Source organism: Salmo trutta, chromosome 34, assembly GCF_901001165.1.
Source record: "Salmo trutta chromosome 34, fSalTru1.1, whole genome shotgun sequence".
In the NCBI taxonomy this organism is placed as follows: domain Eukaryota; kingdom Metazoa; phylum Chordata; class Actinopteri; order Salmoniformes; family Salmonidae; genus Salmo; species Salmo trutta.
Window position 1 is genome coordinate 22678553 of NC_042990.1, and position 13829 is coordinate 22692381.

Here is a 13829-nt window from a genome sequence, read left to right on the forward strand (position 1 = left end):
TGTCAAGTTGGCTGGATGCCCTTTGGGTGGTGGACCATTCTTGATACAAACGGGAAACTGTTGAGCGTGAAAAACCCAGCAGCGTTGCAGTTCTTGACACAAATCAGTGTACGTGTTGTTCAAACAGCTGCTACTTTGAGGGTTTTACTTGCAGCTATAGATCTGGATAAGAGCATCTGTGAAATGCAGAAGGATAGGTCTATGTCGTTTATCGCAGCAGACACACTCAGGCCGACATGAATTCTAGTGTGGACATTGGAGCAGCGGAACGCTGAGCTGTCCTTAAACCTCGTTCTCCCTTACTTCCCTCTCAGAATGCTGAGGTGTCCTTAAACCTTGCTCTCCCTTACTTCCCTCTCAGAATGCTGAGCTGTCCTTAAACCTCGCTCTCCCTTACTTCCCTCTCAGAATGCTGAGCTGTCCTTAGCTCCTGAGGCACCGTCTATCCTTCTCGCTGTTCCTTCGTGTGTTTTCCCCAAGTCAATATTTGCAGTTGAGGGCACGGTTAAAGCCACTCCTGATCACACATTGAGTTGTCAGCCACCCAGGCCACCTGTCACTAACCTCGCCCTGGGAACACGGATCTTCCGTACGCTACCATCGTCATAGGACGTAGGAGCTTGGATTAGGATGTGTAATGTGTTTAATGACGCTTAAGAATGTTTAAAGTAAACTGAAACTTTTGTATGTTCCTTAAAAGGGCTTCTGATTATCTGAAACCTTCATTGATATCCAAATATTAAAACATTTAAATAATGGCAGTTATCTTCAAAAGAAACTGAGAGAAGAATTCCATTCAATACTGAAACACTTGTTAGATAAGAACTAGAAACAAAACCGTTAATAGATGACATATCAACACATAGCAACCCAGATATTCATTTTAGGACATTTATTAAGACATGTACAAAATACTCATAATATGTATATATGTGTATGAATGCGTGTATGCATTTACAGACACATGGATACATACTTTTCTAACAAAACAAAAATGGACCTCCTTTTGGAGAGATTCAACTCAATCGTATCAAAATAAACACACAATAAATCCAACCAAAAACGACATAATTCTAGTCCCACAAGAGACATGAAGGCCACTGTTTTCACAGAAAACACTTTGAATTAGTTGACCCAGAGAACGATTCCATAGTTTTACCCTGTTGGACATTTAACACTGACTGAACACGCGTCACCCAACTGAAGCCAATACAGTTGTGTGTGTGAAGAAACACTAATAGGGGACTGTGTTGCTGTCACGGGGCATACAGGGGGACATTTGACCATCATGTCGTCACATGAAAGACCAGATACACTCGGTGGTACCTGTTATAAAGCTGATGAAATATATTCAGAAGCTTCCTGAACTTCAGAAAGGAAAACCCTCCTTCACTGTTATGTACCCTTCTTGGTAAAAAGGCTCAGTCAAATCAAGCAACACTTTGCCCTGTTGTTCCTTTTCCTGTGATATGCAAACCACTAACGCCCACCAGTAGAAAACAACATGTAGCCTGCAGGCAGCGTTCGTTCAGCGCGTAGGCCAATCCTCTAGGGGCGGTTCTGTTAAGTGTTCTCTTCTTAATACTGTTTCATCCATTTGTTCTGGAGGGGAAATGTTGGAGTCAGGTGTTTTTTAGAGCTAGATAGTAGTAGAAGATAGCACAAGCAGTGTGGTGGGGATGGAGGGACATTATACATTACAGTTAGGTCCTGTCCTGTCAGTCAGGATGCCTGGTGAAAACAACTTGGATTTGGCCTCAATATTTCTTTTTAAAGTACTTCCTCACTGATAACTCTTGCCTATGGGGAACTTTGCAAATAGCATCAAACAATATTCTTATTATTTGGTCAACTTCACATTCATTGTCTTGTTTTCTGTTGAAATCCTACGGTAGAAAAAGTGGCATGTTTTTCTTGAAGCGCACTTGGCCGTGAATAGGTTTTAAAATGGTGTACTGAGCATTGTCATTGGGCCACGTCTGACTACAGTTTGAAAACTTGAGGGACCACAGTTGAACACAGTGCAACATTCATTCAGGAGAGAGGGCGGGGCTTAGACTCATTCAGGAGCTGAAGGTTGGCTACAGATCCTGTCTGTCTGAGGAACGTGGTCCAATAGGGACACCCAGGGAAGGGATGACACTACACAACTACAGAGCAGAATGATGGAAGATAGGAAGGATCATTTAGCTTAAAGAAGTCTGACTCAATACTTAGTCTGACTTAATACTGGGGAGATCCTGGAGATGTTTCTATTGATTTTCTACCTTGATCATTGCTCACCTCTTAGCTCAGCGCTGATAAATCAGTATCAGATAAATATATAGGAGCTTAGTGCATAAGACAGGGCTAGCTGATAGGCTATATGGGACAGTGACAGACAGCAACCAGAATAGTCATAGTGTGTGGTTACTGTACATCCTCAACCTGAACCAACAGTGTTAAAAATGATCACAATAAAACATTACATAAACATATGAATGCTCATCTCACAGCTATAGCAGTACCTATACTTTACAAAGCCGGGGCATGAGTGTGTGTGTGTGTGTATATTCTTGCGTACAAGCAATGTCCTCCATCCCTAATCGAGGGCGTTTGAGCGAGCAGGGCAAACAAATGGATGTAGGAAATTGAGCATTTCTTGGTGGACATCTTAGGTTGGTGTGTGGAGAGAAGAAAAGGAAGTAGTAGAGACATGTCTGATTCTGCCCTGTACATTCAGTATCTTCCTCTGCTACTGGGGAGTCCTCATATCAAAGTCCCAGTCACACAGGAGAACAGTAGCAGAGCTGCTTCTTCAACAGACCTGCACCTTGAGATCACCAGACCCGTGCAGAGCAACTGTTAAGGCAGCAGGACTGCCTTGTCTGTCTCTCATATCTGACTATCTATTGGCTTGTCTTTCACCATGTCTTTCTAGCCTGGTGGGCTATCTGTCTCTCTGCACCCTTTGTCCCAGTGGTGAAACCAAGCCAGCAGCTCATTCATTCAGAGTTCTGCCACCTAGTGGTGATAACATGGTATTGTCAGGTATTGGTGTCAGTGGTGTGTTAGGTGGTCTAGTGCCCGTGCTGTGGCCCGTGGTCGTTGTACTGGTTGTGGGCGGGGTGGTTGGGGGGCAGGGGAGGACCGTTGACGCCGGGGTGGTAAAAAGCACAGTTGCTCTCGTAACGGCAGTTTCCTTTCATCATGAAATGGCGACACACCGGCCTTTTGGACATGTCTGGGAGGAGGAGAGATAAAAAAATAACAGAGTTGGAACACAACTAGCCAGCCAACCAAACGTCTGTACTGACTGCATCAAGGCTACAAGATGGCAAACAGAAATCAACTTGGTCTTTACTTTAATTGCACTACTGTGGGGCGGAGCCCTACATGGACAATAAAGGGCGCCGTTTCGGACTGGCCCTATAGGTATCTAACATAGAAACAGAATTACAAGAAGGGACATTCCCTTTCAATTCAACTCACCTCCCATGTTGTTGTGTCCTCCTCTAAGTCCTCCACGTCCTCTCCCTCTGAAGCCCACCTGTTCCCCTCCTCTCCCTCGGCCGCCGCGGTGGAAGTGACCCCCCCGGTGTGGCCCCCCCCTCATCGAGTCGTCCCCCCAGTAGTTGCCGTTGTCTCCTCCGTGGCCCTGGGGCGGCGGGGGCCCCATCATGCGGGGGTTAGCGTTGAAGCCAGGGGGTCCGTGGTTGTGTGGGGGCGGGGGGTGGTTGTAGTGGGGTCCTCCGGGGCCCGGGGGCTTGCCTGCAGGAGGGTACCCCACTCCGTTCATGGGCATGCCCATGTTGAGGTTGTTCATGTTGGGCAGGTTGTTCATGCCTGGACCGTGGCCCAACAGGCCCTGGCTCACTGTGGAGGAAAGACATATACTAAGTTAATAATCATTCTACCACACATATCGTCATATACAGTTAAGTGTAGGAAGAAATGGAAGAATACTTGGTTTGTTGGCTTGAATAAGTGTGTGAGAACTGAAGGTGAGTGTGTGTTGTAAAGGTGTGTGTGTACCTCCGGGCGGGGGTCCGGTGGGGGGGCCCTGGTTCTGCTGTAGAGAGCCCAGCAGCTGTTTGATCTTTTCAGAGAAGTCTGGCTGCTTGATCAGGTCCTCAGTAGATTGGCCACCACTAGCTCCCTACAGGAGAGAGAGGGAGGAAGACAGAATAAAATAAACATCACAGATCAACTTGTTACAGGGCTTCTCCAGGCGTCCCAGAAGTTGTTTAAAACAGTTGCAGTACATAATGCATTAATCTGATCATTATGTCAAAACAGGATTAGTTCATGTTTTAAATCTCTTTCTCTTACCATGATGGAGGTGAGTAGCTCCTGTACGTTAACGGAGGGGGCAGCGGGGGCACCAGGCGTGCCCTGGGCGATGTTGCCTAGGTTACCCAGGTTGCCCAACAGGTTGTTGGCACCCAGGTTGCCCATGAGGTTGGCGAGGACGGGGGGGAGCTTGGAGCCCTCCACCCCCCCAGGGCCCACGCCAGAGCCAGGCTGGGACGACGTGTCCATGGGCTCCATGTAGCTGTCGTCCATCATGGTGGAGTCCTGGAGAGGAGGGAATTAGTGCACTGGACACAGAGGATGTTTGGAGCATTGTGTGTGTTCTATATATTATAGGTTATTTTTCAATCACTTTGGCGCATTTTTCAGATGCAAAAGTCTTCAAACAAAAGCCAAAACTGATAACACCTGTAATGCTTCTTATTTTATGTTCAAAACCTTTGGTTGTGCATTCATTGGAGTTAAACACATTTTTCAAACTGCTCCAAAGTGATTGACAAAAAAGGGTACATCTCACCTCGTCCAAAGGTATGAGGCGTGGAGGCATGGGTTCGTAGGCCTCAGGCTCTGGTTCATGGGGGCTGTCAGGAACACTGAGGAGGAGACAGGAGGTGAATTTCCCCAATGCAATGCAAGGCACTTTGAGCACCTGGTAACCCACTAGGCTATAGAAATCCATACATCTGTCTGTCTGTCTGTCTGTCTGTCTGACTGTCTGACTGTCTCAGTGAATACGTACCTCTCCTTGGTAAGGAAAATCTCCTGCAGGATGCCAGTCTCACGGTCCCTCTGTGTGAGTCTCTCTGTGCTGTTGGCCCCGGCGTTGACCAGGGGGCCGGTGAGGGCCAGGGGCCTCGGGAGGCTCCAGGGTACCCGCTCCTCCATGGAGTCGTGGGACAGGCGTCTCGCCATCTCAAACGTGTGGCGGTCCATCATCATCTCGCGCTTCGCCGCCTCGCCAAAGTCCTTGACCTTGTTGACGTTGACTGGAGAGGGGGATAAGAGGGAAGAGGAGGAAGGTGAGAGGTGGAGAAGGAGGAGAGAGTTAGCCTTGGCACCCAACATGGATGTGATCAGGAGAAAGGGATATATTTGATTTATATAATTATACATTTTTTTATCTTGAGGATAAATGACAAAAAAAACTGGGGGAAAAAAAAAATCACAGACTCATTTAACAGAACTTAGTAAAGAGTAGATAATGTCTTTACTGTACAGTTAGCTAGCTACTGTATTGACAACTACCTAGTTTGACTATACAACCACAGTTTGACGTGCAATTACACACAACACCGACCAAAACAAATGAATTGAAGTTACCGTTAGTTTTTGTTCTCTCACCTCTCTCGGTCTCGTCCAGGTCGAAGTAGAAGTACTCTTTGAGCTGCTCCTCCTCGGCCCAGCGCACGCTCTTCTTCTTCTTGCCCTTTTTGGTCAGCTGACTGTCCTCTTCGCCGCGGGGCTCCGCCAGGGCGTTGGGCTTCTCGCTGCCCGTGTCCATGGCCTCGGGGTCGTCAGCAGGGACGGGTGTCCCAGGCTGCTCCAGGTCTACTGGGACCTCGTGGGGAGGGGTGGTGGAGACCGTCTGGGTCTCTGGGGACAAGGGCTTGGCACCGCCCTGAGGCGACAGGTAGGGGGGTTTACCCTCGAACGGACACGGCTGAGAGGAGGAGGAGGGAGGTAGAGAGATGGGTGAATACTCAATTCCATTTGCACAGCCTTCCATAGATTCAGGTGGTTGAGAGAGGAGTTGTCTCTCTGTCTACCTTGTTTGAGGTGGGAGAGACAGCTTTGGGGTCTCTACCTTCCTTCCCTTTCTTCTTCTTAATCTTGATGCCAGGCACGGGGGCGGAGTTTAGGGCATCCAGGAAGCCTGTACCCTCAAGGGCTGTAGAGAGAAAGGAAAGTCTCTTAGTGACATCAATAACAGTCAACATAATGTCGTGGTAGTTGAGGGGGAGATGGGTTTAAAAGTGTGTTCGATGCACAGCACACTTTTTTTCCTGAGGAGTAGGGCACAAAATACATGGCATGTGAAAGAAAAAGAAATGTTTGTTTATGCTCTGAAATGGTAAGCTCCCTTGTAGTTTACTGCAAGGTTTCAAGAAGACCTTCCAGTTGAAACGTTGCAATAAATATAACAATATAGTGTAGGGGAACATATACAACAGTGTGTGGGTATCTACCAGGGTTGAGGAGGTCAATTCCTTTTCAATTCAGTAAGTAAACTGACATTTAAATGAAAACATTTTCTCATAGAGAAGTGCTGAGGACACCTGGAATGGGAATTTCACTTCCAACTCACTGGAGTGAAGAGGAATTGACCTCAACCCCGATATCTACTCGTTGAGGGGTCAGATGTAGCCTACTCTACTCGTTGAGGGGTCAGATGTAATATAGTAAATGCAGTGAATGGGTCAAAAAGATGGGTACATACTTGTTTCTGTTGAGGACTTACGTTGTGCTGGGATGATCTTCACCTTGATCTCCTTGGTCTGGTTTGGAGTGGTGTTGAGTGGTTTGTACTTCTTCTCCACAGGGGGAGCGTCCAGGGGACCAAAACTGGTGGAGAGACCAGAGAAACACGGGTTAGGTTTTCCTCCTTAGGACCCAGACAGGTAGAGGGAGATAAGAAAATGTTGTGTTTTTATTATGAGAGTTTGAATGAGTAATAATTCCAATATATTCATTACAAATGGCAAATACATGTGCCAAAGAGCGGTTTGATCAGTACTCGAGGTTATCCAACAATGAGGCAGCACTGAGCAGTGGTGTTATTCTGTGGTTATGCCATTTCTATCCTGTTATTGCCTGGTAAGCCGTAGGACGGTGACACCCATACACAATGTGGACATGGATGCTATTGTGTAGTATACCTGGGTCTCTTGAGGACTTGGGCTGGTTTGATATTGTACTTGTCCCCCAGCTGAAGGGCCACGGGGGGCTTCTTAACCAGGACAGGGGTGGGAGCATCCATCTCCAGGCCTGGAAGACAACACACAGGACAGGGTCAGGTCATTACATGGTACTACACCTAGCACTTCAGCCACAGCAGAGCTTCATCTCCACAGTCAGAAACAGAATGACTTTTTCAGATTTGCATATTACTGTGGCATATTACTGTTTTCTACTGAAGGACAATAACCTTATACACAAAATCATCTTTTGTAAATGAAAAACTTTTTTGTGATAAATTGTGAGACAAAGTGTGAGTGTAGTTTGACAAGCGTAGTGTACCTATGGAGCGGATCTTAGCATGGCTGGGAGCGTGAGCTTTGGGCTTCTCCCTCTTCCTCTCCTCCTCTGCTGCCTTCCCTCCATCAGCTGCCTTCACCTCTCGGACTGGCACTTTCCCCTCCTCCTTCTTCCGCTTCTTATCTGAGAGAAAGAGACGGGGGAGTTACGTAAACATAAAGAGATTACAGTGAAGAGGAGAGTTAAGACATGTTTACATTTTAAACATTTATCAGACGCTCTTATCCAGAGTGACATACAGTAGTGAGTGCATACATTTTTGAATTTTTTCATACTGGTCCCACGAGGGATTCGAACCCACAACCTTGGCATTGCAGGTGCCATGCACTATCAACTGAGCCACACAGGACTAGGGTCCGAGGTCGAACGTGAATGTGCGAGAAAGAGGGGAAAAGAAGGAACAGTGGAGAGCATGAAGGGAAGGAGGAGAGCTACCTGCAGGAGAGGTGGCGGAGACACTCTGGGAGCGGATGGTAGCCATCCAGCCATCCACCAGCCCAGCGGACAGCTTCCTCAGCTCTGAGAGGGAGACACACCATTAGTTACACATCAACCTCAGACACTATCATTCAACAATTTACATCTACTGAACAGATACCGCCACTATGGAACTCTATTGTCTTGGCCTTGGGTTTGTGAGAAAGCGAATTACAAATAAAATGCTAAATAATTTCCCCGCAGAAGTCTATTAGTCAGCTCAGTGTATTAGAGAGTGTGGAACCACTAGGGAAAAGAAAGTTGTATAAAAACATACCCTCAGTCTCTCCAGTCTTGCTGAGCTGCTTGACCAGTTTGGCAGTGTTGTTCTGTTTCAGGTGGTCTACAGTGAGGGGCAGTTTCTGCAGCGTCAGCAGGATGAGCTGTAACAGGGGGGTGTTGGTGCTAGTCTTGGAGTAGGTCAGCCACGTATTCAGCAGCTTGTAGCCTCCCACTCGGATAAACCTGGACAAAGAGAAGGGACAGTCACTCAATCAAATTCTGTTTAAATTGCCAATTTTTACAATGTATTTGTCAAAGTGCTTTACAGTAACCTGGCATAGACACCCAACCAACCAAAGAACAAGATGCAGCACAGTGGCAGAGAAAGCTCCCTAGTGAAGTAACTAAACAAGCCAGCCAGACCATAAGCCAATAAGGTTGATCAATTAAGAACAAAAGATGGGAGTAGAACTTACCGGTTGAGAATGTCGTGGGACTTGGTTTGTAGTAGGATATTCAGGTACATACACCTGCTCACCATCTTGTGAGAGGCCTTCATGAGACTGTGGAGAAAAAGACCAAGGAAGCTGACAATCAGAACAAAAGATAGGAGATTGACAATGCTACCATTACAGCCCACTCGCAACTCAAAATAATGTAAAAAATTATGAAAAACACCAAACAGTAAAAACTAAATAAGACCAAAAGCACACCATCAATTATTTTAAAAATGGCAGTGTGTTAATTACCTGAAGACTTTGGTGACTCCCTCCAGGCTGCGGAGCTCTCCATCTTTCCCCAGAAGGTTCTCTACTCCCTTCAGGACCTCTCTGGGGTCCACTGGGCCCACCGCCATCTCTGCTCTGAGCGAGGAACAGACAAACACACTTAATATACAGGAGATCGCCTTACAACTCTGGCGCTTACTAAACAGTCATCATTATCATCTCTTTCAATATGCAGCGAAAGTGATGTTTGCACTGGATGGTTCTTCCAGGCATGTCAGATTACACTTTGTTTTGGGAGAGCTCCTTGGAAAAGACACCATCCGTTCTTCTCTAGATCCTGCACAAAGCAACGGCTTACAGACAATTCAACATAGGTAGTAAACCACAAGACCATTCCAAACTCCTCTCTACCACACGACTGGAAACAGACCGCAGTTTCCCGCTATCCACAAAGCCGAGAGCAACACCGCAGAGGCCAACGTCAAATCACCCACATCTTCAGTCACACTGAAATCTGTCAAAACATGGGGGGTAGTGACATTCCCAGCTAACCCCTCCAAATCTACTGTTCAGCCTCAGTGCTGCTTTCGCATTCCAAATTCCATACTGCAGTGAACACCATGACTCACTGGCTGATGTATTGCCTCATACTTCAAATATTTGCATTTATTTTTCTCTTGAGGGCCGGATCTGTCAGTTGTATGGATTATCCTCATAGCGGAGGGAGAAGGGAGGACAGACGAAGCCTAATGTCTTGTCTCTGTTCTCAGGAGCTGCTGTAAGGCTTCCTCTAAGACAGCTGGGTATAGCCTAACACAAAGAATGCTTATAGATCATGCTGCTAGTTCATTTTCTGTGTCAGTAATTCAATAGAACACTTTGAGAGACAGCGGGAGGAAATAGGCAAGGAGTCAGTTCAACACAACACATTATATTAGAAAATGACAGGTTGGGCTGTAGTTTAGAATAGGTTCATGAGGACTTCCCCCAAAGGCAGCAATATATTCAAGTAACTGCTTTATTCAACAGATTGTTAAAACATTACAAACAAGTTTCAACAAAACCTTACATTCACGATTGCCTTAACAATATGTACAATCTAGAAAAGTTCATGGTAAGTACAAATAAAAACAGATGAGTGATTAGGCTTGAATATGACAACCAGTAGGCCGAAAAACTAGTGGAGGGGAAGGTAGTTGTTGGTCTGAGCAGCAAACTTGTAAAACACATACTGGCACTGTACTGTTCTATTCTCTGAAAAATAATCCCATTGAGGAATCTATTGATTTCCCTACATTATTTTACAGAAATGTTTTTATAGAAATGTCAAAGGCGATGAGAGCTATGGAAGCTAGGGTACTTTACTGATGCTGTCCTGGTAACGGAAGAGGATGTTACAGCCTACGTGTTTGTTAAGTGTGGGTGAATAATACTTTGGGTAGCTTCCCCCTCTACTAATAACAGACACATACTGGTAGCTAAACACCGAGGCGCACACACACACACACACAAAGAGAAGGCCCTCAAACTGAAAGCCTACCAGTATTCAGTTTCAGGCAGGCGGTGCACTAGACTGGTGGTTGGAAAGACTGACCAGCTCCTTCACTGACAGAAGTGTGCAGTCAGTTTACCAGTAGTCTCAGGTGGCTCAGGAACCCGAGGAGTAGTTGGTTGAATAGAACACAGAAAAAGCCTATTCTATGACAAATGCACTGTACTATTCATTTCAGTTAGCTAAAAGGAGCATATTTAACTTTTAGCTTGTAAGTATAAATAATTATTTTAAAGTAATATTAAAGTTACTTGTATTGGTATTGTAAGTATTGGTATTTTAAGTGATTGATCTCCCTTAAAGTTTACAGGACTAGCGTGGAACCAGTATGTTAATTGCCTATGATTAACATTAGAATAAAGGGAATATTTGATCTGAAGCATTATCAATGCCCCCCATTTCAAAAATATACATATTTTTTGAAATACATCATAAATTCACTAGTCATTTAAGTTTGTTATTAATATACCTGCTGGGATGGCAGGTAGCCTAGTGGTTAGAGCGTTGGTGCTAGATCAAATCCCAGAGCTGACAAGGTAAAGAATCTGTCGTTCTGCCCCTGAACAAGGCCGTGTTCCTAGGTCGTTATTGTAAATAAGAATTTGTTCTTAACTGACTTGCCTAGTTAAATAAAAATGTATATATTTGAAATGTATGCTTATTAAACTGAGCAGGACATTGGCTCTAGTACAAGTGGGTGGTTAAAATAACAGGAGTTAGTTAACCTGTGCTACAGTTCAATAAAGGGAACACTAACTAGTAGACCGAGATCAGTTGGGGATCCAGACTACACATGGATCCTCTATGTATAAAACGCAATATAATCTCCACTAAAATATCAAACCATCGCTGCAAATTATTACTTGAATTTTTTGCTTAGCCTTGTTCAAACTATCAATCTATGCGTAAATCATAACATTTTAGACTACGGGCGGGACTGAGGCTATCAACATGCTTTCCCCCCCTCATTGTTCAATTATATGTTAATATTTTAAAACGCATTATAATATGGTTTGACTATGTTCATTATCATATACTTTGAATTACTGTATCCAAGTATTACATGGATAATATCCAAGTATTTCATTTTGAAATGTCATGTGAGGAAATCAGTTGTCTTACCCGTATAACTGTTGTAGTAGAAGTTTTATATAGTCTCAGAACTCCACAACACGGGACATAACACACAACTCCTGAAAATGTCACAACTGTTACACACGCACAAAGTCAATAGAAAGAAGTTATTGGGAAGACATGAGCTTAGTAAAAAACAAGTCAATGGGGGAATAGATGTCAAGTAAATTAATGTTCATACACACATAAAATGGCTTTGGTGTATTAACTGAACTATATAGCAATGCAGTTGAAAACAGTAACACCTGTTATCATTTATCTAGAATGTAACAAATACTTCTGTCACAATAGCTCAAAGCCCTGCCTATACCAAGTGACTATTTTGTTTACATAACAATGTCCTTATCCATGGTTGACAATCACCATTAAATAAAATAAATACTTTTGTTCTATGGGGTAAAATATAAATAAATTGGGAAAGAACAGCCTGTAGATAATCAACTTAATTCATTTGTATATGCCTTTCATTCATTGCACAATGTTCATGATGGTTTTATAAGAATATCACGCAGCCGGCAGCCCTGTAAGACAAACTCTGCATCGGTCATTGCATTGCACGCCCTACCCTAGAATAAAGATCCTATTCAATGACTAGTTCTGGTTAGGGGGAGGGTGACGTTAGGACGGAGGGGGAACTAACTACATCTAGGCCCTGCCCTCTTTGGTTAACTGCTTCTTGGCTGCCAGTCTCGAGAACATAAAGAACAATGTATGCCAGCTACATTCGCCACAACACAGTTAGCCTACTATCACATTAGCAGCGCCGGAGGATCATTTACTAGCTCAAAAGAACTGAAGGTGGCGAACCACAACGGCTACATCGAGACAAACTCGTTCCGCTATTCAGGGAAGTCAACTCCTGTCGCTCCAGAAAAACACATTGCCTCGAGTGTTCTGAAAAGACAAAACTACAACGACCACGACATTTTGATGTAATTCCAACAAAACCAGTCTGCCTTGTACAATATTTCGAATGAGCATTTCCATCTTGCAATCTTTATCCTCAGATTGCCGTATAAATATCGGACACCTGGGGAAATGTCCTGCTTTAACGATATCGACGATACAATGTCATGCGTAGAAAACCACAAATGACCAATTTTTCCAGTGAAATCCGTCCTCAAACTAAGCAATCTTTATGTATAGATTGCGGTAGGTGTATATTCCAAGGAGCTCCTATCAATTTAGCAGAGGGAAAAAAAAACATTCCCTTAACCTACGGCAATCTTTATGAATAGATTGCTTATGCTTAAATTAAACATTATACAGTTTATTTTGATACGTCTCACACACAAAGAAACAGAGCATATCCACTCCGCACTTTCCTGTGTGAGCTCATAAACTAACGCGTTAGCTTTCGCTACAAGTTAACTAGCTAGTCCCCTACGGAGACCAGTTAGCGGACCTAGACTAAATCTAGCTACGACTAAACGATTTCTCATTTAATGAATTTAACGTTAGGTTCAGATTGGTTTGAAAATCAACACTTACTATAAATACCTCTCCTCAGCGTCTCGGGTAACTATATTATATTGTGCTTTACAGCAACAGATATCTTGTTACATCAGTTTTAAATCGTTAACCGTCATGTTTTAACGTTAACAATCTTATGGCTGGAAAAACTGGTTTTATGGGCGGGGTTGTGGCAGCTAAAAACTAGCTTTTCCTTCTGGAACAAACTGGAGGCAAAAAATAGTAATCAAATGTCCATTACTTGAAGAAAAAATAGATTTTTGAATTAGGATGTTCAAAGTCCTCGACAGTCACTCTTCAGAGACAAAAGACCTGAAAAAGAGCACACAAAACGAAAAACACATTTAAGATACATTCACTTATTTTCTTTGTGTTCATACAAACCTGAATCTTGGAAGAGGTTTCTTATGATGGATTATGGTGAAAATGAATAATTGCGCAGTATTTTTTTGTTCAAAGTAGCACTGTTTCTTTAGACGTTACTCACCTCAGAACAAATCCAGGAATGAACTAGAAAGGGAGGGACTTTGTATTTATACCCTGTGACGTTTTTGACGTCATACGCGTGTTCGAGCATGCGCTTTCTGGGGTTTTCATGGTAACAAAATGGAGTTTTTGATCACGCGCTGTTGAAGAACGACCTTCATTGTCCATCAAGGACAGAAAGAGGGCGTTGCACACGTTTTGTACATTCT

The 13829-nt window shown here is 44.1% G+C and overlaps 1 protein-coding gene across 5 annotated transcripts; it reads right to left on the bottom strand.

Moving 5' to 3' along the window:
* Positions 1-877: 877 nt before the first annotated feature.
* Positions 878-13708, bottom strand: LOC115173816 (serine/threonine-protein phosphatase 1 regulatory subunit 10). Of its 5 annotated transcripts, none has more exons than XM_029732246.1 (17): positions 13622-13708; positions 13153-13446; positions 8997-9110; positions 8724-8810; positions 8303-8490; positions 7984-8067; positions 7531-7671; positions 7170-7278; positions 6731-6855; positions 6060-6181; positions 5614-5953; positions 5033-5279; positions 4811-4886; positions 4312-4557; positions 4015-4138; positions 3472-3855; positions 878-3223 (listed from the first exon to the last, which is right to left on the bottom strand). In XM_029732246.1, the coding sequence occupies exons 3-17, from the start codon at positions 9101-9103 to the stop codon at positions 3060-3062; spliced, it is 2544 nt and encodes an 847-aa protein (XP_029588106.1). In that variant the 5' UTR covers positions 9104-9110; positions 13153-13446; positions 13622-13708; the 3' UTR covers positions 878-3059. The 5 variants fall into 5 exon arrangements, with proteins under 5 accessions (XP_029588106.1, XP_029588109.1, XP_029588108.1 ...); XM_029732249.1 differs by having other exon boundaries at positions 5635-5953; positions 6752-6855; positions 10516-13446; XM_029732248.1 differs by having other exon boundaries at positions 6752-6855; positions 10516-13446.
* Positions 13709-13829: the final 121 nt, after the last annotated feature.

Bases quoted from the DNA above. Each gene is read 5' to 3' on its own strand.
- LOC115173816 (XM_029732246.1), bottom strand. From the start codon at position 9,103: ATGGCGGTGGGCCCAGTGGACCCCAGAGAGGTCCTGAAGGGAGTAGAG. The intron at 7,279-7,530 runs GTACACTACGCT...GTTGTCTTCCAG, and splicing joins TGCTAAGATCCGCTCCATAG to GCCTGGAGATGGATGCTCCC. The intron at 5,954-6,059 runs GTAGACAGAGAG...TCCTCCTCTCAG, and splicing joins TCTCTCCCACCTCAAACAAG to CCGTGTCCGTTCGAGGGTAA.